This window comes from Onychostruthus taczanowskii, unplaced genomic scaffold (genome assembly GCF_017590055.1).
Source record: "Onychostruthus taczanowskii isolate IOZ18803 unplaced genomic scaffold, ASM1759005v1 scaffold29, whole genome shotgun sequence".
Lineage (NCBI taxonomy): Eukaryota > Metazoa > Chordata > Aves > Passeriformes > Passeridae > Onychostruthus > Onychostruthus taczanowskii.
Window position 1 is genome coordinate 7,405,679 of NW_024500239.1, and position 23,408 is coordinate 7,429,086.

The window sequence follows — 23,408 nt, forward strand, 5'->3', positions numbered from 1 at the left end:
ACCTTGCCTAGTGTTCCTTTTTGTTTGGGCATACAAGGGAGCTTTTGCTCAAAAGCCTGGAAGCCAAATAGCATTTCAACTCACCTCTGAAACATACTAGCCCTAGCTCTTGTTGGCTGACATCAATCTATCCAGGAAAAGCTCTCACAAAGATGCTCTGAAAATCAATACACTGGCAAGGATATTTGGTTTCAATTGTTAGGGTGAGAATTTACAACTTCCAGCAGAAAGCAGAGATTTGACAGGGGTGCCTGTAGCTCTGGGTAGGTCTAAGTGCTGCACTTGGGCCCATCTACTCATCTCCTCCCTGGAAGAAGGTCTGAGAAACTGGCCCAGCTTAAAACCCAGACAATTCCCCATGCAGACACACTGCCATGCTGCAGTTGCTCAGATGGGAATATTTTCATATCCTCAGTGTGTGTCGTATAAATCAAAGATTGCTAGCGAGGAAAGGATCAATCCAAAGTACAGAGAGGATAAAGCAAGTAACACAGACCTTTTTCTTGCACTTCCAGCGTCTGTGGTTCAGGTGCTGCAGTCAGTGAAAGATGGAAAACTGCAGCAAAATGTGTCCAAAATAAACTCCAATAACCTTCCACCACAGCAGGAAGTTTTAAGAGCTTTGGCTTTACTTCTCAATGAAAATAAAAATGAAGTCAGTGAGACTGTGGCATCACTTCTGACAGCAACTGCAGAAAACAGGCACTTCAGGGAGAAGGTAAGTGGCAGAAAATCACCTGTCGCATGAGAGACCTGTTTCATCATGACCTTTTTCTACCTGTATGTCTCAAATATCTGTGCATATAAAGTCACTGATCCAAGCTTGATTTAAACTGATCCAGAGGGATATCCTGTCTAATTTTCCTGCACATGTGCAGGTCTGTTTCTGTCTTTATGCCAGTTTGCTTCTACCTGTCATTACGCTAAACAGGTACCAATCAAAACTGCAAATACTTACTGAGTGCTGTGCTCTCCAGCTATCTTCCACACTACAGCATTTCTGCTGCCCTGTCTCAGACTTGGCTTCAGTCCAAGGCTTCAAGGTAACAATCCCCAGCACTACCAACACACAAAGATGTAGGTCTCAGATTTTTTTTCCCAAAGGAGTCTGCCATCTATGGGACTTCCCACCATTTCCAGAGGGGATGGACGGCCTTGGGCAAATGCAGCTCAGCTGTGAGAACTAAGATTTGAGTCTATCTCTGATACCAAATGCAACAAGCAGGGTCAGGTTAAACACAGAAATTAAAGAGAGGGAAGAAGGAGGCGTAAGAAGAAATTAGGGATTGGCTCCTACCCTTTCATGGCAGACCTTTCCCTACCATCCATCTTGCTCTCTGTCATGATAGAGCAAAAGAAAAGGCAGCTGGAAGAGTGGCAGAAGGAAGGCAAAGGGAAAAGTCTTTGCTTCTCTTGTCTATCAATCCAGTCCCCTCTTTGCTTGCCCTCCCACTTCATCTTCCATTTTTGCAGCCTCTTGGTACTTCATACCATCCTTCTCCCATCCCCAGTTTCCTGGTGACAGCATCTCAGGGCAAGTATAACCTTCTCCTGGAACAGGCATGCGTAGCTGATACCTGGTCCACTGCCTGCAGGAAGGACCACAGAGTGGCTTCTGTGAGAGTATTATGCAGCCTTATGCTGCAGATGAATTCATTGTGCAGATGAATTCATTGTGCAGCTGAGTGCTGCTGAGATTTGCTGCTTAGTATTAGCTACTAATTTCTAGGGTCAAGCAGTAAACTGGTCTAGCAGCTCATTGTAATAATTATTTTAAGTCTCCCTGGGATCTATACCAACTAGTTCATTATTGTCCTTACATTAAAGAGACCATCACAAGGGCCATCTCTTGAGATATTGGACTCCAAGGCCCACTCAAAGCTCTTTGGTGATATATGGTGAAAGGCCTTCAAAGGTGCCAGATTGTGCATCTCACTTTAATGTGAACTTCTCCTCCCCAAAAGTTGGCCTGAGACTGCTGACCTATGACTAGTGCTCTGGCCTGGATCTGCTGTAGGGAATTATCCCGCCTGTGCCATCCTACATGCTCCCTGTCAGGGAGGCAGGCTGCAATTGCTCTCCCTTTAACAGGGCAGCAATACCTCCATGCTCCACCTTTCTCTATGGAGCAACAGACATTTTCATTGCTATTCTTCTTCTTTTGTTTTCAGGCCTTGATTTATTACTGTGAAGCACTAACCCAGCCCAACCTCCAGCTGCAGAAAGCAGCTTGCTTGGCTCTAAGATACCTCAAGGTAAGAGACAAGGAATACACTGTGGTGCTTGGCTTTGCTTTTGAAAGGACATCTGATAGGTACAAACAACAAAATAGAAATTTCAATAATAGCAGCAGTAGTGTTTTTGTTTTGTGTTGCTGTGCTCCATCCCTTTTCAGATAAAGGGAATGGGTTAGAACCTTCTAAACCACAAACACCTGGATTCTGTGACCTTGGCAATGTTTTATCTTTTGCATATCATCTTTTCCTCCCTCTCATATTGACTTCAGGAGACTCAGTTCCACATCACAGAGAAAAAAATGTTAATCCATAAAGTACTGACTGAGAAGGACAAAAAAGTGCTTTCCCAGGATAAAATGAGCTCTAATGCATGTGGGCTGCAGTAGAAGAAAAGAGAGATCACAGCTTGTTTTGTGACAAATAACTGGTACATGTGGGCACTACAGCTTCAGCTAGCATCTGGTACCATCTTTGCACTCCAGCCTTTGGCAGGATGGGAAAATGCACTTTTATTTTGGTTGTATAGCCATGGGAGACAGCAGCCACCCAGGCCTGGGTGATATGGGATACTGGGGCAAAAAATATGTTCCATGAGACAGATGCACTTTGGACTGACTATTTCTCTGTCTAATCTGTCTCCCGGAAGGCAGCTCTAAACTGTAACTTCATCCCAGTCACAACTGATGCCATTCAATACATAATCCAGTTTAAATATGAAAAACCCTTTCCCTTAAATGAGAAGCTAGCAGGCATCCCTGAGAGGCAATGGTGAGGCACATTACATCTCTGCTGCATGCGGCTGCAGTGCGGTTTTTGAGTGCTCAGGAAAACTCAGACTAGGAAGCAGTGGTGGGAACTGGAGCTGGACAAGTTTAACTTGAGCAGTGTGACTTCAGTGAGTCTTGTGGCTGGGGAAAAAAGCTACTGAGGGGAAATGTCATCATTTGGAATCTTCAAAGAAAAAGCTGAAGCTGGAAGTTATTACTTCAGAGATGGAAATGCTACAATGGATAGGTGGCTGTGGATGGGGTAACCCAGGGGCAGTTTAGTCCACAATCAGTTGCACAAAGTCCTGCTGAATCTCTGTGGGGTTCTTTCAGATGGCAGCAAGCTCTGTGTTGCTGCGGCCCCATCACTCACAGGCATTCGAGCTGTAGTCACCAGTGCAGCCTCACCCTGAGTCACACATGAGTGGCCACACTGAAGACAAGGTGGTGAGATTTAATGGCTCTGGCAGCAAAGCCCTCATTCAGAGCATGCAGACCAGGCCTTGTGCCCCTTGGATCGACAGGGCTCATACAAATACTGACTCAGTGCCTCTTCCAGGTGTCACACTGGGGCAGCACCTGCCCTTCCTTTCACTCATCTCTCTTGTTGTGTTAAATAGCCAGACAGAGACACTATGACAGCTGCTCTCCCCAAAGACCTGACATTTTTGTATCAGAACAGGATTATTCCTTGCTTTCTTCCCAACAATAGCAGAAGCAAGGCAGAAGTCTGCAAATATTGGTGAGCACAGGCTTGTCATGCTTTATAGGAAACCCATTTACTAGACCCTGTCTCCTGTTCATTTCCGTGCTGTACCCTTATCTTGGCATCTTATGGCCTTGGTCCACAGCCCATCACCTATCCTGCAGTCAGAAGTGGCAGATATAGCTGGTCTGTCAGATTTTTATATGTGGTGCATAGGGTAGGAAAATTAGAAAGGGTCCACACCAGCAGCAGAAAATACACCTCCTCCAAATGCTTCCTCTCAGGGAAACCCCATTCCTCCTGTCTCCACCAAAGCCCTTTGCTTGGAGTGGGAAGGACAGTGCAGAGGATGGTTACTATTTACATGCAGGGTTGTGGAAAAACCCCAGTGTCCTGTGTGGTGCTAATGCAGTTCTTTTTGCACTTCCCAGGCTACTGAGAGCATTAAAATGCTGGTCACGCTCTGCCAGTCTGACAATGAAGAGATCAGAAAAGTGGCGTCCGAAACCCTGCTCTCCCTCGGTGAGTTGCCTGGTTTAGAGCAGTGTTTAATTTTATTTTTTAACAGAGCAGCATGTAAGACAACTGAGCTATGTAAATGTGAGACTGTAAATGGAAACAAAACTTTACAGAGTGACTTAAGTCAGAAAATACAGATTCTTAAAAATTACTCATTTTGAAAATGAGCTAAAAAGAGAAATTGAATTGTGTGAGTCTGGAGGGGGAAGTAGTAAAAGGAAGGATAGCAAAGGAGAAGTTGAGAAACAGAATTGATAATTAATCTGCATAGTTTCTGGGCACCAGTACTTCAGTGGCACGGAGAAATTGTGTTTTTCTGGCCTTCCAGCTAGCCATGAATTTCTACTCCATGGGGGAGGTGTCCTTGTGTTATTTGAATTATGCAAACCCTTCAAATATGCTCTCTTCCATTCACCACTTAAGCAGGAATTCAGTCTGCTGTTGGACATGTTATTGCTCAGGTTATAAAACAACTAGCCCAGGGACACTTGAAAACTCTGATTGTTTTGCCATTCTTCTAGACAACATACAGAGACCATTTTTGGTTCCTAATTGCCAGCTCAACACATTAGGCTCAATGCTGTCTTCATGAAAGTGCATATAGATGGCAGTAGCTAAGGAAAAAGGGGTTGAAAGACACAATAATATTTAGCAAACTTACTGCTTCCTCATTTTCAGCAGTATAAAAGTAACATTGTAGATAGACTCACTTCTTTAAAGTGCCAGGAAGTGGGAGGTGGATAAACTTTATATTTTCCAAGGTTGAAGTGGATAAACATTTACCTCAAGTACATCACAGCAGCAGCTGAGACATTGACAAGCACAGTAGGTCATTCAGTACAAGTGTGCAGATACTGTCACCTCATCACACAAGCCACATCTGCTTCTGTTTGGCTTTAGATAACCAAACAAGTTACATGGGAAATTAAAAAAATAATAATAAATTGAGCATTCAGAGCATGTTTAACTTTTCCAAATAATTTGTGAAATTGCTTCTAACAAGATAGAGTTTAAAAAGAGGTAGAAGTTACTGGCCAATCAGTACCTTCTAACAGCAGAGAATCCAGTATTTTAAATGTTCTAGGGCAACGACATAATACATTATTATGCTTTATCATTTTGCATTCAGGTGAAGATGGGAGACTGGCATATGAACAGCTGGACAAATTTCCCCGGGAATTTGTTAAAGTTGGAAGCCGCCGTGGAACTGAAGCTGCCACAGCTTTTTAGATGGAAAAGAACCTGCTAATATTTAACAGGCATTAAAGTAGGATGGAGCTGCACTTCAGTATGGGGAACAAAAGGAAGACTTTAAAGAATTCTAGGAGAATGTTACAAAATGTAGCAAATTACAGACTTCTTCAAGAAAAGCAAAATCTGAAGTCCAGCTTAAGGATTCCTATTGGCTCCTTGTTGCAGCTCATGATGGAACAGTTGGATGCTGAGGAACAATACTTTCTTGACTGATTCTAAACAAATAATTTAATTGCAGTTATTCAGCCTCAACAGACTTCTGTGGGGTTTTTAGAATTTGGCATCTCCATATATTTTCCTATTATATTTACTTTCTTGAAGTTGTTGTGAAAGCTTGAGATGTGTGATACCGTATCTAACAAGGACAATCAGGAGGCCACCTGAGCAGGCATGCAAAGTTTTCCCTTGAATCCCAAATGAAGTGTCTGCTGCCATGCACTGTCCCCAGCAACACTCCAGTGGCAGGAAACGCTGCTCAGCTTTCTTAGTTGTGTCTTAGAAATGAAATACAGGGAAAGTTCTAGTTTTGCCTCAAGAAACAGCTTGATGTAAACCTGGGGAGGCGTCACTTTGGTGACTCATTCTAAATGCCTCCACTGGTCTTTTATTCCCTTCTCTTGCCCTCCAGCAGCAAACCATCATTAATCCAGCGATTTCTGAGGGGGATCAAACAATCATGTAGGCTTCTGAAAACTAAATGAAAAGGTAAAGTGCATTTATTTATTCTGAGAAGAAGGAGTGAATACCACTAATTGCACGAGTCCCCAAAACCATTTTGTCCTGCAAGTTGCAGGCAGGATTGGATTTCGTACATTCTAATTAGAGGAGCATAGTTTCTATAGAGTGATTTCCATATAAAGAACAGAACAAACTCAAGTGGACCTCGGAGGCAGTAATAAACAGAGGGGGAAGTGAATGCACCTCCGCGCCCTGCACTGCAAGATTGAAAGAGAGCAAGTGCTTCAAACTGTTGATTACAAGCCTTAAGTTAACAGAGGAGGTGAATAGAATTTAACAAAAGAGTGTTCCTGTACTGTGTTCATTATGCATGAAATGCTATTTAGATGTCAATTGAAGTATCCAAATTTGCATAGACGACATAGAAAATACTGCAAACAGTTCACATCAAGAGGAAACCTTGTGAGCCAAACACTTTGGCAGGCAGGGGTAGTTTGTTTTGGTTTTTTTACTGTGAATGTTACAAGAATGTACATATCTGTATATTTATAAATATATATTCTTCCTTTAATTAAAGAAGTACATTTTGTACAGTGCAAAATGCTTACTTGTTTACTGAAGGATATAAACTCTTTTTGCAGAAGGTGAAATAGCCATGTTATGGTTTTTATACTACATCTGCCCCATCAGTTGAATTCTTTCAAGGTGTCCTTTTTTATCTGCTTTTTTTTTTTAATTTTTTTCTTTTAGTTTTGTGGCATTTGTATTCACCATATTTCCTATCACATTTAAGTTATAATAAAGATTATTTTTAATTACTAAGCACATCAGTCCATGTATAGTCACCCTTTCCATCAGCAGCCTCTTCACTATCAGGCTCATAGTTTAAGTTCAGAGCAAGCCAGTTTTGTGTATCATTCAAGATACTTAATAAGAAAGGCTCCACAGGGACGACCAGAAGACGTGCTGGAGAGGCACCAGGATTGCTACCAAACTTGCACTGATTACTCCTCCCTTCTATGAAGACAGACTCCTGACACAGAAATTCCTTCCATTCATTTTCCCTTTTCAAACGTTCAGGCTTCCAGCACACACCTTAGGGAATGTAGAGGTGCCTATGGAGCAGGGAGCCAAAGCTGCAGAGAACAGGGAGCCGCTCACATACAGAGGTACCACATCAAATGGAGGGTGTATCTCATCTCATCTCACTGTAGTTTAAAGCCACCCTTGGAGAAGTTCACTAGCCTAAAGCTGATCTGCTACACCACTGCAACCAGGATTCATAACAGCTGTGACAAAGTGAACAGACCTTAAAGCTTCCAAAACCTGAAGGCAAAGAAAAACAATCAAACCATTTGTCTTGAAGCTTGTACATTTTTATGCTTGCAGAGCTGACAACGCTGCCGCTTCCTGGCACATTAACACACTCCTTGGTGGAATAGGAAACACGAGATGCACAGAGGTGAGCATTACAATGTTTGTGCTTACCAACTAGTAAAGAAGGCAGCAGCAGGCAGTAATTATGAAAGCTCTTAGGGCGGCAATAAATTACGTGGACAAATTCAAAGGTCAGGGCCACCCCAGGAAAGGGTGTTAGGAAAAAGCTCCCATACCAAAGTAGCTCAGCAGCAGTGCAGGTGGAAGAGATGGGCAGCTTGCTAGAAGTGCACTTGGGAAAGGGGTTTATCTGGTGGTAAAGGTATGTTAAAACCACCACAGCATAAGGTGGTTTTACTACCCTTGCCATGCTGTCACTGTCTCAGCGTTTGGCCCCATAAATAGAAATCTGTAGCACACTGCAGCTACAGCAGCATGTTAGGCTACCCAGTTTCACACTGCTACTGGCAAGGCTGTTGTATCCATCAGACCTTCAGAAAAGCTATCCTCTATAGCTCCACCCTGTCCTGCAGTCTGTGATATATACTTTATAATTTATACTTCATAAATAATGCTTATCAATAATGTGGACTTCAAAATTAGGAGCCAAGAACTGCCAGACACAGTATCTTAAGTATGGCTCCCTGCTTTGCAGTGGGAGTGTTCTGAGGAGAGGACGCACAGCACCCAGCTTCAACTGGCTGCAGTGCCCCCGAGGGTAGGATAGATGTGTCCTCACAACTGATCACATTTCATTACAGGCATATGCCAGCAGTTCAACAAACAGCAGCAAATTAAGGTTCCTTAAAATACCATTATCAGTTGCTAAACTGCAAGAATGGAAAGATAAATGAATAACATAATAAACATTTTCTGCTGGAAAAAAACATTGATGACAATACAACTCAGTCTTCAGAGCAATTGGAGTGCTGGAAAAGCACAGCTTTGGCAAAGTTTGCACATCTTATTAAATTCTTAAATCCAGTTCTGAAAACAATCCGAGATGGCCCTTGAGGAAAAGCAAATATGCATCACATGTTCTTAACAAAAAATAACCTATGACTAACTTCATTACTTATGCAGAGGCCACACCATAAGCTACAGCACCAGACAATGCTGCAGGTCCTCACGTAAGCAATCCCATGCCAAAAACCAAGTGAGTTTCAGCTGCCCAAACAAGGAGCTATTATGGTCTAATTAATTTCTTCACACATTGTCTTAAGTACAATGGGTGCTTAGCAAAAATAACAATTTTTAGTGCAAACCAGTTGTGAGTTCTTCCTCACACAAACAATCCACCTGCCCCGTGGTTTGCTTGTCCCCACACAGCTGTTTATTCTTGACACATCTGACACCTGCAAATGATCCACCTCCCCACACTTTGCTCTTGCATGGTTGAAATTCAGCCCTGTTCAGAATGTACATTTTATGGGAGAAGTGCTAGAACACTGTAGATACATCCCACTTCCACACAGCCTGAGCCTGCTTCAGAGAAAGGCAAGATTGTGTCTGTTCCCTCTGCAGTGAAAAGGAGTCAACATGCTGGTAGCACAAATGCATTTGACTTCTTGGAAAGAAGCACATTCTGTAGTAGATTCCAGAACTAATACTTTTATTGTGCCACATAGAGTGTCCTCTCTGTAACTCGGCTGGATATAAAGGTTGTCATTAGTGATGCTGATTTTCAGCTGCTACATAGCCATGTTCCAGTGATGAGTTTCCCTATATACTTAAAATGTCAGAAGGTTTTAAGAGAACTAATCACAAACAAATCTACTTTTATTGTGCCACATAGAGTGCTCTCTCTGTAAATCAGCTGGATATAAACTCAGCTGGTTGTCGTTAGTGATGCTGATTTTCAGCTGCTACATAGCCATGTTCCAGTGATGAGTTTCCCTATATACTTAAAATGTCAGAAGGTTTTAAGAGAACTAATCACAAACAAATTATAATTTCTACACCTTTGACAAGCTGTGAGCACATAAATATCAAGTTCCTAGACTTATTATGTAGCACAGTGCTACTGCATGCATATTCAAAAAAAGCACACAAGAATTGTCAGAATAAACAAACTCAATCCTTTTAGAACATTTTTAAACAGCAAGTATTGCAGCATCCTTAAACAGCTGAGAAGAACATTTCCATACATTAATGTCTGATACAATAGGTATAGGCAGTGTTTGGTCGAGGTTCAATGCATCTGTGACAAAGCATGGCAGTTCAGCTCTCACACCTCACCTTCTCAGGCATCACAGATTTTTATCAGTTGATACAGCAAACTACCCACTCTGCTAACAAACTGCACTTAATAAAACTATAGTAGTCTTGGTTTAAAACATCAGTATGTATTACTAAGTGGCACATGCCTTTGGAGGTTCAATGCATCTGTGACAAAGCACGTGTATAGGTTTTAGTACTGTGGCATGGCAGTTCAGCTCTCACACCTCACCTTCTCAGGCATCACAGATTTTTATCAGTTGATACAGCAAACTATCCACTCTGCTAACAAACTGCACTTAATACAACTATAGTAGTCTTGGTTTAAAACATCAGTATGTATTACTAAGTGGCACATGCCTTTTCGATGTAAAAATCTGCTCTATTACAGGTGGGCCAAATGCTGCAATACATCTATCAGCCTACTTGCAGAACTTCCATGATTTATTTGTACACAGTCTATTTCAACAGAAGGATCCAGCACATCAAGGGACTGTCACATCTTTTATTTAAATAAAATCAATCCAGAAAAAGCATAATATCTAAACCTAATATGCATTCTTCTTGACTGAAGGTAAGAAACACAGATGCAGATACTGCACACAAATTCTGGATTTGTCTCTTTCTGGCAGTTCTGCTCCAACAACAGCACCTGTACTACAGCAGGAAGTGAAATAGTGGAAAGGTTGCACTTGTCTCATTTAGGTCTGCTAGTCCTGCCACAGTCCTTCCTTCCCTTCTACAGCCTCTGCAAATACAGTATGCCTGATGTTTAAAAATAAAGACATCTCTAAAAAAATTTGAGTTAACAATCAACTTAACTAAGTTGAACTGCAAAAAAACAATTATATCAAAATGAAATTTGTTTCCATATTTACTAATGTTGAACTACTTTAAGAAAGTTGCTTAGAATGTGAGATAGGAGAGGTCAAAGTCACTTGACAACCATTATCCACTTCTCCTTAACAGAAAACCAAGGTTAAATCATTTGCTCAGCACCCAGTTTTGTTTCTTCTTCAAGACAGCATCAGAGCAAGATAGAGGACACACCTTTCTCACCTTTTCATCCTGTGATGGAAAGAAATATGTCTAAGCACCCGCTGGAGCTGGAGCGCACAGGTTGGAAGATAAAATCTTGTGCTTACAAAATTCACAAGATGTTGTGATGCCTCGTTTTCTAGTTAGCATGCTTGAGGTAAAAAGGCAGCCAGGAGTATTACCTCCTACAGTGGCTTCTGCCATTTCCTGGATGTCACAACTGAAATCAGTTGTAAAACATCTGTTAATTTATCAACAGCCACAGGAAGTAAAACAGAAGGAATATAAAGGAGCCAATCTGATAGCTCCAGAGCCATTCACACATACCCTGAAGCAACCATCTTTGGCAAGGCCAGAGAGATCCACAAACCAGGATGCTTCTATTCACTTCTGCATCCCGAAGGCCACTCAGCTTTAAGCTCCTCCCAAGATACGGCAACAGCCCCCATTGTTAAAGCCTTGTTATAGAACAACTGCCCCGAGTTCACTCAAAAATTTTCCAGTGAAAATCCTGCTCCATCACAGCCCATGCAGATACCAGATAGGGTGCTCAAGGTTTTAAAGACTACTTTCGATTCCTGTAAACCTTTCAGAACCTAAGTACCTTGGTAAAAGGGTTTCTCATTTCTTGGTAAATACCAGAGCAGTACCTTGAAAACAGTTTCCTTTCAGAACAGCTCTGAAGTATAGGCTGTTTTGTTTCCACCTATAGTTTTCTGCACAGCTGCTACTGGGACTGAGAATACGCCACCTTCTCTTCATAAATCAATTACTTAAGCTCTCATTACACAGCTTGTAAAATGCTTCCTTAGAAGGCAGAGGAAATTAATTAAAAAAAAACCTTGAAAATCATAAATCTAACTGACCTTTAGATTTTGACTCTAATTACCCAGGAAGATTTTCTGAAACCTCACAAACAGCACATACATTTTTGCTTTTTCTCCCACTCTCCATCCACAAAAAAAAAAGCAATTTTGTTCTCCAGAATTCTGCAAATCTAAAAAACCTAAAATCTGCCCAGGCATTCTCCCCCAGAAATTTGAAAGCTTCCATCTACAGGAGCCATAACTGATTTAAACCAAGGATTAACCATTCCCCTGTCAATTAAGACATTATTTTGGTAATGCAAAGATTTATTTATCAATTTCCATGCATCCTGTCAGACCAACTGATAAGAAAGATATTTACACAACAGTTGAAATACACAGTATTTGTTTCATACAAGCAACTACATGCAGCCTGTAGTAAATTTTCCATGCAGTATTCAGATACCCCTCCCACTGCTACATAATTCCAGTTAAAAATGCCAACGTCTGTAATGTTCCCACAAGAGTTTCTATACCTGAGGTTTAATATATCCTTTCAAGAGGAAGTCTGCAATTAAAAGCCACATACATAAGCCTATTTAAAGGTTGTCATTCCAGTTGCAAATGGCTTGCTTCCTTTGAAGGAAGATCTGCTCTATTCTCCCTTAAACCAGACAATACTTGAGATGGCTCCTCTTCAGAAGGACTGTCTGCCTTGTCTCCACAGTTATGCTCTTCATTTTCCTGTCTGGATTCCTCTAGAGCCAGACTCTCCAGTGTCTCAAGATTGTCAGGTGCTTGCCCAGTTAGCCTCTACAAAGGAACAGAACACAGTGAATTTAATATTTTTTCTACTTAACTATGAAATAGTGAAATAAGACTCTGCATATTAAATTAAGCAAACTAATCATCTTAATTTGGAGGTCGTTGAAATAATGAAAACATTCCTCAGTTACAAAAATCTTAAGATACAAGTTCAACTCAAACTACTACCTCTTAACTTGCAAACCACATTTGCTTTGTTCAGTTTTTCTCAGGTTCTTCAGTAGGACAGGTTTCATCTCAGGCAACCTAAAACACGGGGAACTGGTTCCCAAGTTAAGTATTTACTATAGCACCATACAAATTTAATTTTAGAAAAAAAAATTTCAACCAATTTATTCCATTTTTAGTTAGAGATGAAGCTACATTAAGCTGAGATGAGCTTTAAGACCAGCAGTCTCTAGCACTACAAATTTAATTTTAGAAAAAAAAAAAAATTCAACCAATTTAGTCCATTTTTAGTTAGAGATGAAGCTACATTAAGCTGAGATGAGCTTTAAGACCAGCAGTCTCTAGCACTTGACCAATCTAGAAGTTCCTCACCTAACCTGATCTAAGGAAGACAAACAGGACTGTAAAGAGGCTGGTTTTGAAGCTTCTGGTTGTTTGATGTATCCTTTAAGGCTCATTTAAGCCTCAGGAGGGAGTAGCTTACAACTAATAAGTGATCATAACTTTTGAGAAACTGTAGAGAAGTTTCCAAGTACATTAGCTCAAGTCCTCAAATAATGTAATTTCTGCCCATGGACATATCACTAACAAGCAGTACCCCCCACGTACCAAAAAAATTCAAGTGTAGCAAAACAGTCTTTCATGGCTGAACTAAACTGCACTAACTGAAACTAACTTGTCTTAGTCCAATTCTTGATGAAGTCCAATTCTTGATTAAACAAGTTACTTGCAATAATATTTTGTTTTGTTTCCACTTCCCAGTCTATCAATTACAGACTCAAAGTATTTGCCAGGCACCCAGCTTAATGAGAGCTTAATCTCTGCAAAAACAACCTGAAAGCCACAACATCAAGGTTCCATACCTATCTACGTATTTATCACAGCTTCAGAGGCTCTTACAAACAATCCACTCCTAAAGGAGCCATGGAATTAGTGACACAACTACTTGCCCCAAGGAATTCTCAGAGGGAGCTGTTGGGAAACTTATGAGTTTATGAACCCCAGAGACTGCACGCAGCCCTTTTTGGGCAGTGAAACTGGCACTGTGCCTTGACAAGGAAACCTTGACCTTAGAGAGCATAGTGCTCCCTCTCACCATTCTACTTTATGACTGTTTCAAGCTTAGTTTCTCAAAGGACACAACCAGTACCAACCTATTAAGGACATGAATTTAAGTCATCCCAAAAAAGTAAAAAATCAACTCTTCCCTTATCACAATCTCCAACATGCAAATCCTAATTCTGTTAAGAGAGTAGGTTGAATCTCTCCTTCTGAAAACATCCATCTTAGTACTCTCACTACTCCTATAGGTTCTAAGATGGGAAAATATCATATCCTGGAAGGAGCTTTATGACTCTAGAATTAGAGCAATTCTGCAGGGAATAGGTCAGAGCAATTTAAAATGAAGAATCATGTGAGCACATATGACAGAAGTCATGGTTCATTACAAATACCTTGGCTGGTTTCTCACTTTTTTGTTCTACAACACTAACCGAAAATTGCTTTAAGTACCTCAATCACGCTGGTCATATAATGCACATGCTCAGCAAGGGACATGAGCTCTTCGTTTTCTTCTTTTAGGCGGGCAATTTCACCATCCTTCTGCTCGATTTCTTTGTGCAACTGAGTTTAGATAACAACATGTTAGAAGAGGAAGACAAGAGCCAGGTAACTTTAGCAGTTAGGCATCTTTGATTAGCTACCTTTTCATTTTCTTGAAGCACTTCATACAGAGCCTTCCTCCTTTCTTCAGCCACTTCTTTCCAATACTGAGATGAAGGATCTCCTGAACAACAACAAGGCCACAATAAGTCTGATTTCTTAAGAGCATCTTGAGATACCTAACTTGTATACAAGTATTCTTTTATCTGTGGTACTAAAAACTCACTCCATATTCTGTTTTCAAAGATTAGTTGTAGAACTACAATTAGTGACCCAAGTTGACAGGAAACAGATCCTACACTGCATTAATGGCTGCACAGTGCCTTCAGGAGCTGCCTCAAGGATGGCAGGAGGCTCTGCAAGACGGCCGCGTTTGCCAATGCTGCTCTGAACGCGCACTTTGTGGAAGACAGAAGTGTTACTTCCAAGTCACTGTCCACACTGGGCATAATGGTTCTGAGAAACTGAGTACACAACACGCTGTGGCAAAACAGGCTTTCATTTCAACTTAATTATTAGTCACTGGAAAACTTACAGCCCAACCAAAATAACAAACTACAAGACTCCTTAACACTGCTGCACACAATTCTTCTCAGCTTCTGGTTATCATGAACTCCTCCTTAAATACTAGACACCTGTACTTTATTTAATATAGAGGATAAGCATCATCAAGTCCTGCTAGACATTACGAAAAACCCACAAAGCCCTTGTCTAAATGACAAAGGAAATATGTTTCAAGTAGCACTCCAACAGCAGCATAGCATTTAAAGTGCAAGAAAACATTTCAGGAATTACCACATACCTTTCATCATGAGATCTTCAGCTTGAATGACATCATTCTCATTCTCTTGCTCTTTGTCCACAGACACCTCAGCTTTACAAGCCTTTGAGGCAAATTTGTTATTCCAGAGTTTCCTTCTGACTGAAGATTTCTTCTGCATAAAACATGGGCAGGTTTAAGTTTAGAGGAACATCTCAGCCTACACAAAAATACAAACTTCTAAGCCTGCACACTCATGACTCCAAATAAGTCTCTAAGTCCTGATTTCTTCACATTATGGTTCTTAGTTTAGACATCTTCCTTAATACCCAAAGAACTCAGAAATTGCTGGGTTTCAATATTGTTTATTAGTACAACAATACTAAGCTTGTGTCACTCTAGTTAGCACATTGTCTTTTTTCAAATATATTAGTTTTCAGTTAACAGCTCAGAAGCATTTCCCTATGACCAGAAATAACTCCTTATCTACAGATTATCTTTTAGTTTATACCTCATTACGTCTGCCAACCAGGCTACCGGCTGCTGAAGGCTGGATCATTTTAAGAGTCGGTCTTCGGGCAGCACTGCATGTGCTATCTGTGAGGTACTTCTGAAAAGACAAAAATGGGTCAGACAGTAGCCACTCTTCTTTACATAAACTGAAAATTAGGACTCCACCATGCTTCCATTAAGGTAACACATAATTCATCTTCTCAAAAAAAAAAAAAAAAAAAAGACACCATAGGCTACATTAAGGCTTTTGTAAGGAAGGGGATCTAATTATTTCTACCAGAGATCGATCTTAATAACATGAAGCTGTGATCAATCCCTGCCTCTTAGGAAACATTTACCTTTCATAAAAGAACTTCAGCAGAAACACTCTGATTAGATTTCAAGGCCAGTGACTTTAGCTGGACCTCTCAAACTAGAGTTTGAGAGCAGCGGTCTCAGACCCTTGGGGACAGGGACAAAAGTCACTGCAGTTGCAAGGTTAGGTGGTAAAGGCACATCAGGCAGCAGCTGTTTTTGTGACCTGTGGACACTCCATCAAACAGTGTTCATTTAAACAGATGTGTTACTTTCATTATTCATTAAATGGATCAAAAATTTCCTTGCTTCAATCCAGACAGGCTATTGTTTGGTCTAACCAGTATGTTTATCACCCTTGCTATCATGCATAAATGCCTCTTTCCTGCATCAAAGCGTTCTGATTGGGTTGGTTACACTGCCACCATGGGATAGCAAACAATGGCAGACAACCAAGCAAGAACAGCCAGGATACAATGCCACACGGGCGTGAGAAAGTCACCGATTCACACCGTACTTCACAGGACAAGAGCTCGCATTTCCCACGGTAGTTTCTGCCACCAATTATCCTACTGTTCCACTAAAGGACAAACATTAACTGCTGTGGGAACAAGAATCACACCGTGTGTCAGACACTGCTTGCTGTTACTTAGGATTAGAGTTAAGTATACTCTGCCAAGAAATTACTGGCCAATACTCAAGTTAACCCACTGAAAGTGCAAAAAGCCACACCGAGCAATTAATACCCTAGAGACACTATGGGACAAGAGTGCCTAAGTCAGACCTATCAATTAGCAATTTTCATTAATACCTGAAGCTTCCATTCCAGTCACTATGCCTCATCATACAAAATCTACTAGCCTCTATTTTATACTCTTCTGTACCATTCTGACTAGGACCTACATTAAAAGATTTACCAAGAAAAGTTACTAAGGTTTGTACCTAATCAGTTAACTCTTAAAAACCTAAGTCGTTTAAGCATTTCCACCAATTCCAAGGCAACTATTATTCACAAAGGTGACTTTAGCAAGTGAACCGCCTGCTTGAATACTTCAGTTAAAACACGTCCAACACAAGACAGATGGAACTCTTCAGAAGTTCCCACCCATAAAGAACAGCCTACAAAATCCAACCTACAACCCCTAAGCATAAGCCAGACAGATTCAGTAAGCAAAGACACACAGTCAGGACAAACAAACCAAACCAACCCTGAAAAATTAAACGGAGAAACAGTAAGCTCAGTGTCAAAGTAAAAAGGACTTGCTGAGCAATAGGAAAAAAAGTAGTCATAAGCACATATACCCAAGCAGGACAGCATGTTCCCAAGCCACAATGTCTGCCAGCAGGTTACTCAAGCCAAATGGACATCAGCCAGGTGGAAGCACATTGCAACACATCCCTTTATATTCCTTCAGTGGACAGAGAAGCTTGTGTCACACAGAGAGGTGCTAGCTTCAAGCCTTTAAAGCCCATACCTCCAAAGATCCTGAGAACTTTTCTGTGGTCAATTTCTGTTTCATTTTGGCATTCATGAGATCAACTGCAATAGAAAAAACCACTAAAATTAATACAGCATCCCTCGACTCCTGAAGTTCGGGCAACACTAGTTGGAGAACATGACCATTTCGGATTATCAGCTTTCATGGCTGCCTTAAGCAGTCGGCCATGCACGGCGTGGTCAGTAGGCCCCTCCAGAGCCCCTCCCGAGGCTGCAGCCCAGCCACGAGCGGCGGGAAGGCAGCGCCCAGCGCCGCCGCAGCGCGGAGCGGCCTTCCCGCAGCCTGGCGGGGGTGTCCCAGGAGCACGCCCGGGATGGCTGAGGTGGAACTGGGCACTAATCCCCCCCGGCCCTGCTCCCACCAGGCGAGCTCGCAGGGCTGGTGGAAGTGTCCCGGGCGCACGCCCGGGATGGCTGCGAGGAACCGGGCACTCACCCACGCCATGCCCGCGGCCCGGCTCCCGCCAGAGCTCGCAGGGCCCCTCCCTCCCCGCGCTCCGCCGCGGCCAATGGGGAATAGCGAGGCAGGAGCCCGCCAACACCCGAACTCGGCCACGGAACCTCGCGGCCCCAGCCCGCCGCCGGTGGCAGCGGCTCAGCCGAGACGGAGAGCAGCCTCTTCTCGTCCTTCCCGCCCCTCTCCCGAGCGCTTCCCCCTCCCTTCCCCCGCCGGCCCCGCTCACCGGCTGCCGCTCCGCACGGACCCCGCAGCGCGCGCTCACACCGACAGCCACCTTCTCGCGGCGGCTATAAGGAGCACGCGGGTGGTCACGTGAGGCGGGGGCCCTCTCCGAGCCAATCGCGGGCCGCGCTCCCCCCGCCCCGCGCGCCGGGGCCGGCGCTGAGGGGGCGCGCGCTGGCCTGCGGGCTTTGCTTGCTTCTGGCTTTTGGGTTTTTTTTTTTGTTTTAGTCATAAAGGAGTCGGGCCAGATCAGATTTAATCACGTCTCCGCTTATTCTCATCACTCCTGTCTAAACACGGTACAACCTGCAAAACCGGGGAAGAAAATTAGCATTGTTCAGCCACAATAACTGCTACACAACACTAATTTTTAGGCACGATATAGACTACAGCTCTTATTAATTATGCCTAAGGAGTGCTCTTAAATTTGTTAGAAGCCACTTGTCAATTATGTTCTTGCAAATATTTCCACATTTATCTTTTATTTATAATAATAGTATCTTCTGCTGACTTGTGAATAAACAGTTTGTTGAGTTAAGGACACATTCCTTACAATCAAGGTCTTGCAGAACAGCTATCAACATTTTTCCCAAGCAATATGATGGATCTATTAGAAATTAGGATAGTAACAGAGAGAAGTATTTATTTAGCCTGCCATTCTGTCCGTCTCCTGTTTGGAAATAAATTCTATGGCACTTATGAGAATGTTTTAAGTAGAATGTCACGGTCCAATGAAAGCAAGAAAGGCAGAACATAAAAAAAGATGCATTAGGAAATCTTTAAACAAGGATAAGGAAATAAAGCTGATCTCTCTTGTTCAGTGTCTCATTGACCCATTTAAATTTTCATTGTGCACAATATCCTTTGGCAATTACCTCTAGAGCTCAAATAACCTTTGGTCTGAAGAACACCATCTTTTTTTTCCTTTTTATTTTCTTTGAACCTGATTCCGATATTGTCACTTGATGTCCCGAGTCCCTGTACTGGAAGGAACAACAAACAACCTGCCCTCATCTAGGCCACTGTTACACAGAATGCTCTCCAGTTGTCTTTCCCAGGACTATGTAGCTATCCCTGACATGAAAGCTTTTCCATCTTCCTGCTCTTTTGTGAACTGTCTGGCAATTGATTGCCATTGCTGAACACTGGGCTGGCATTTCTGTGGAAAAATCTGCCACAACTCTGAGATCTTATTCTTGAGTGATGGCCAGTTCAAAGTTTGTCATTCAATGTGTGAAGTTAACATATTTTTTCTTATGCATATTCTTTGATGTTTATCTGCATTGAATTTCATTGCTCTATTTGCCCATCACTCAGTTCCATAATGTCCTGTAGTTTTTCAGTCAGGTCCCTTCTTGTTATCTTGAATACTACAGTATCATAAGCAAGCTGTCACCTCAGTAAGCTTTGTCTTCTATACAGCAAATGAAAATAACACATGCAGAAACATCTTCTAAATTAACACTGTTCTGTTACAGTACTAAAAAAAAAGTTCATGCTCTTAGGTTAGTTTAATTCTTGTTGATGCTGGAAGAAAATTTGAAATTTCCAGGTTTCAAAACACCACCAGATATGCGTAACTGGTTACATATGCACACAAATCCTACCAGCATTGAATGTCCTTTCAGAAAAATCTCGATAAAGGTAGTGCCTATATGAGCACAACATAAAAACATTCCTATTTTTACATTTTATGTTTTCTTATACAGAAATTTTAAAATCCAGTAAAAAACTATACAAACATTTAAATGAGAGGCATGCATACATTTCTATTGTAAATCATACTTAAGAGGCACTGTGTGCATTTTATGGCTGCAATATATATAAATTGTACATCTTGTCAATACTATGTTTTCAAATGAAACTTTCTCAGACATTACCTTTTCAAAATTCAGATTTAATTAATAAAATATTTTTTGCTGGATTTACAGTTCAGAAATAAAATAACTGCTTTTGGAGATATTGGTAATTGGAAAGGTCCGAGGTAATGGGAGATGGTTCTGATGTGACAGTCATGTTTGCCTTTTCTTTTAATTTGTTGCTTGCTTCTTTAATTTGTTCCAGGCATACAATCTGGAGATCTATTACAAAGCTGCCACTCCTTCAATTTATCGAGCTGAAGAACGTGTCCTCTTACGAACCACCACGCCCCAGAGTTCAGTCTCTTCAGTTCAAAAGATTTGTAAAGAACCCCATCACCATCTCAGAAACAACACTGAGAGTTTTTTATTAGAAACTTATTCATAGCCTTAAATGTGGGAAACCAGTAAAATGATATAAAAACGTCACCCAAAGGAAAAAAAAAAAAAAAATCCAGCTTATTTTACTGTAATAATTCCCTTTTTGTACCCAAAGTTCCAAAGTTTTAATTTAAACAGGGATTAGGGTATATGCAAAAATCTGTCAACCCAATGCTAGCAGAATACATTTTTCTTCAGACTGAGTGCAATATAATGCATTTCATAAAAATGTTTCATAAAAAATAAAACCCTCTGCCACGAATACTTGTGACTATTTGCACTTCAAGTGAGCCTAAGCAAACACGCCGAGGTTTCCCATAGAGCTCAGCCAATTTGTTAGATTATTCATGGCAGCAGAGAATGTGTACTTTTTAGAGCTTTTGTATTCCATTGCTGTTGATAAATGTTATCAGTTTTTACAGCAAATGACAAGTGAAAAGAAAGCTCCTTGGAGGACTCCATGTGCCTGAGAACATGGGAATAGGTGCCCTCCAGCAGCTTGGGAGTCCTGTATTGCTTACATGTATTGCCAGTGTGTGGAAACTTCCTAAGCATTGCAGAGGGAGAGTCTGGACTTGGCTCTCTGAATCGAGTGCGGGCAAGGACGAATTTGTACTCGACAGTCACACCGTGCCTTTTGTCAAGGCCCTTTCTGTACTCCGCAGATAATGATCTAGCTCTGCGCTGCTTAAGGACTCTTTATTCCTACCTGCCACATTCAGTACAGGTAAACCACACTGTGATTTTTAAAAATTTTGTGTACTACGGTATTACACAAAGATCATAAAAGAGCTCCTATTTGTTAGTGCTTACTGTAAGCGCTGGCTGTAAGTGTTTGGGATGCAGAGGAACACCCTGGGAGAGGGCCGGGGAGCCACTGCGGCGCTGAGCCGCTGACACGGGAATGTCTCACCGCGCTCCTGCCCTGGGCCGCAGCCTGTAAAGGGCCGGGGAAGGAAGCCCCGAGGCCGCCTTTGGAATCCCTGAACCAGCTAAGACCTGTGGCTCTAGGGGTCCCTCGCTGATGATCTCTTGGCCCTCCTGTCCAATGTTTATTTCAGGGATGAAAGGGCTCCCCGCAGTCCGCCGGGTGACAGTAGGTGGCAGCGTGGCATCACGCTTCCCCCCTCCCTCCGCCTCCCTCCCTTCGTGTGTTACCCGCAAGAAATTCACGGTTTGTCTTTTCCCTGGGTTAATCAGCGTGGAAGGCTGCATGCTAATGAAACTCGTGGATTTTGTACACAGCACAATCCAGGTATAATTCATAAGGCAGACTGGGTTTCGGTGATGGCCACGGTTAATAATTAGATCTCTCCAGAGGGCACACAAATTTCATTTATTGGAACAAAAGATTGTCCTGTGAACCGTGATCCTGAGTGCCTCAGAGGTAAAAAGATACAAGAAAAATCTGCATCTCACCTGGTTATTTTTTTCCCTAGTTAAGTACTGTGTGAGTCACTAAGACATCCTTTAAGACACTGTTAGGTCCTAACCCACAGCTTAAAAAAAAATCATTTATAAAAGTGCTTTAAGATTAAAAAATTGAACATGCTCTATAAAGGCTACAAATTAATAATAAGCTAAAGCTGCTGTTGACTGCAAGTATTTAGAATATTATTTACAGACTGAACAAATACAATTTTTTTCAAAGTTTACCCTTATTCTTGCAAGCATCCGCTGATCAAACACAAAACCTACATTATTTAGAATGAAGACCTCACATGCCCAAGAACTTTTGTCCCATTTTATGACTACAGCACCCTGAAACTAGAAGGTGGGACATAAGGAAGTGCCAAATGAAGCTTAATATTGTATGCTACTGTAAGCTATGCAGTGGTGTGCTGGTTTTGGCAGGGGTAGAGTTAATTTTCTTCTGTCCACTGCTGTCCACCATGACAAGAAGTGGACAGTGGTGGACAACCCAAGTCATTCTATGATTCTGTGATTCTAAATGAGTCCAGAACACAATATAAGGAATGTTGTACACATTAAACACTGACATTTCTTTGCACAAAAGCATTCCTCTTATGCCTTAGAAACTAATGTTTTCTCTGAATGCAGGAAAGAGTGAATCAGTACGTCCTGAAGTATATGGAAGAGTTTTAATTACCACCTAATTTGTCTTGTTTGAATTTACAAAGAATACTAATTTATTTTTGTCTGATGCATAAATATTTGGCACTGAATTAATCATAGTTCTGTTTTTGAAGGAAGTAGCTTCAGGGCTGATTCTACTTCTAACATACAGTACAGTATGTGTGGAATGTACAGAAGAAAGATAACAGAATCCATCTCATCTCTTCCTAAATATGTCTATAACATACATAACAGTTTGTGACAATTTATTAAAAACTAATTATTAACAGGAAATTATTAATTTTTTAGTAACTAATCATTAAGCAGGAAATAAAGAACAGGGGCATTAAAGTACAATCTTGCCCACATGCTTATGAGTAAACATGTAATTGTGAAAACAGGAATTAGACTCTGAAATTACAGAAATTTTAGGAAAAAGAAACCCAAAATGACAAGGTGTATCTATAAAGTTATCAATGTTTTTTTAATTTACATAAAAAAACCACAAGTTATTATGCAAAGGAGTGCTTGGTTTCACTGAAAACAGTGAGGATATGATAACATGGTGACTAGAAAATACCAGTTTTTCAGAGAAGCATAGCCAGCAACCAGATATTTTAAACTTTCAAACTTTTTTCCACCAGATATTTTAAGCTTTTGCTTCTCAAAATTCCATTACTCACTTTCTCTTCCAAAGAACATATTTTTGCAACAGGTAGAGTACATGACTACCTTCACACGGGCCATTTCCCATGCTGTGGATTCTGTATTTCTGCAGGATGCTGCGACCCCAGTGCTCAGTGGGCTGGCTCTGTGTGCACCTGACTCCTCCAAGGGTACAGGACTGCTGCTACCTGGAGTTGTACACAGTCCTCCTCACTCTGGGGGAAAGCCCCAAGGACACCAGCTGATTTGTCTGTGCTGTGCTAACCAAGCAGAGGCTGACCCACTCTGCTGGCTGTTTTACTCAGCCTGGATTTATCATGCACAAGAAACATTATTTTTGCTGTGTTAATGGGATTTAAGCCTAAAAAAAGAGAACTATTATTGCACATAATGCCACAACCTACTTGTCAGGTTTGTTTTGTATA

The 23,408-nt window shown here is 41.5% G+C and overlaps 2 protein-coding genes across 6 annotated transcripts in view; one reads left to right on the forward strand and one right to left on the reverse strand.

The window, feature by feature from the left end:
* RIPOR2 (RHO family interacting cell polarization regulator 2) overlaps positions 1-6,980 on the forward strand; it is a 68,998-nt gene extending 62,018 nt beyond the window's left edge. For all 4 annotated transcript variants that reach the window (XM_041408172.1, XM_041408174.1, XM_041408171.1 and 1 more), the window contains 4 exons: positions 516-718; positions 2,172-2,255; positions 4,142-4,232; positions 5,359-6,980. In XM_041408172.1, the coding sequence (XP_041264106.1) occupies positions 516-718; positions 2,172-2,255; positions 4,142-4,232; positions 5,359-5,459 (479 nt within the window). In that variant the 3' untranslated portion in view covers positions 5,460-6,980. The remainder of the gene's footprint in view (positions 1-515; positions 719-2,171; positions 2,256-4,141; positions 4,233-5,358) is intronic.
* Positions 6,981-11,908: 4,928 nt separating this feature from the next.
* On the reverse strand, positions 11,909-18,090 carry GMNN (geminin DNA replication inhibitor). Of its 2 annotated transcripts, none has more exons than XM_041408176.1 (7): positions 18,003-18,090; positions 17,297-17,361; positions 15,526-15,624; positions 15,057-15,189; positions 14,296-14,378; positions 14,105-14,215; positions 11,909-12,412 (listed from the first exon to the last, which is right to left on the reverse strand). In XM_041408176.1, exons 2-7 carry the CDS (start codon positions 17,351-17,353, stop codon positions 12,209-12,211), a joined length of 687 nt encoding a protein of 228 aa, XP_041264110.1. In that variant the 5' UTR covers positions 17,354-17,361; positions 18,003-18,090; the 3' UTR covers positions 11,909-12,208. The 2 variants fall into 2 exon arrangements, with proteins under 2 accessions (XP_041264110.1, XP_041264111.1); XM_041408177.1 differs by lacking the exon at positions 18,003-18,090 and adding an exon at positions 17,756-17,800.
* Between the last annotated feature and the right edge of the window lie 5,318 nt (positions 18,091-23,408).

Excerpts from the sequence above, each read along its gene's own strand:
- GMNN (XM_041408176.1), bottom strand. The coding sequence starts at position 17,353 with ATGAATGCCAAAATGAAACAGAAATTGACCACAGAAAAGTTCTCAGGA. Across the intron at positions 15,625-17,296 it reads AGTTCTCAGGATCTTTGGAG|AAGTACCTCACAGATAGCAC; the intron begins GTATGGGCTTTA and ends TTGTCTTTTCAG. Across the intron at positions 14,379-15,056 it reads TGAAGATCTCATGATGAAAG|GAGATCCTTCATCTCAGTAT; the intron begins GTATGTGGTAAT and ends GTTGTTGTTCAG.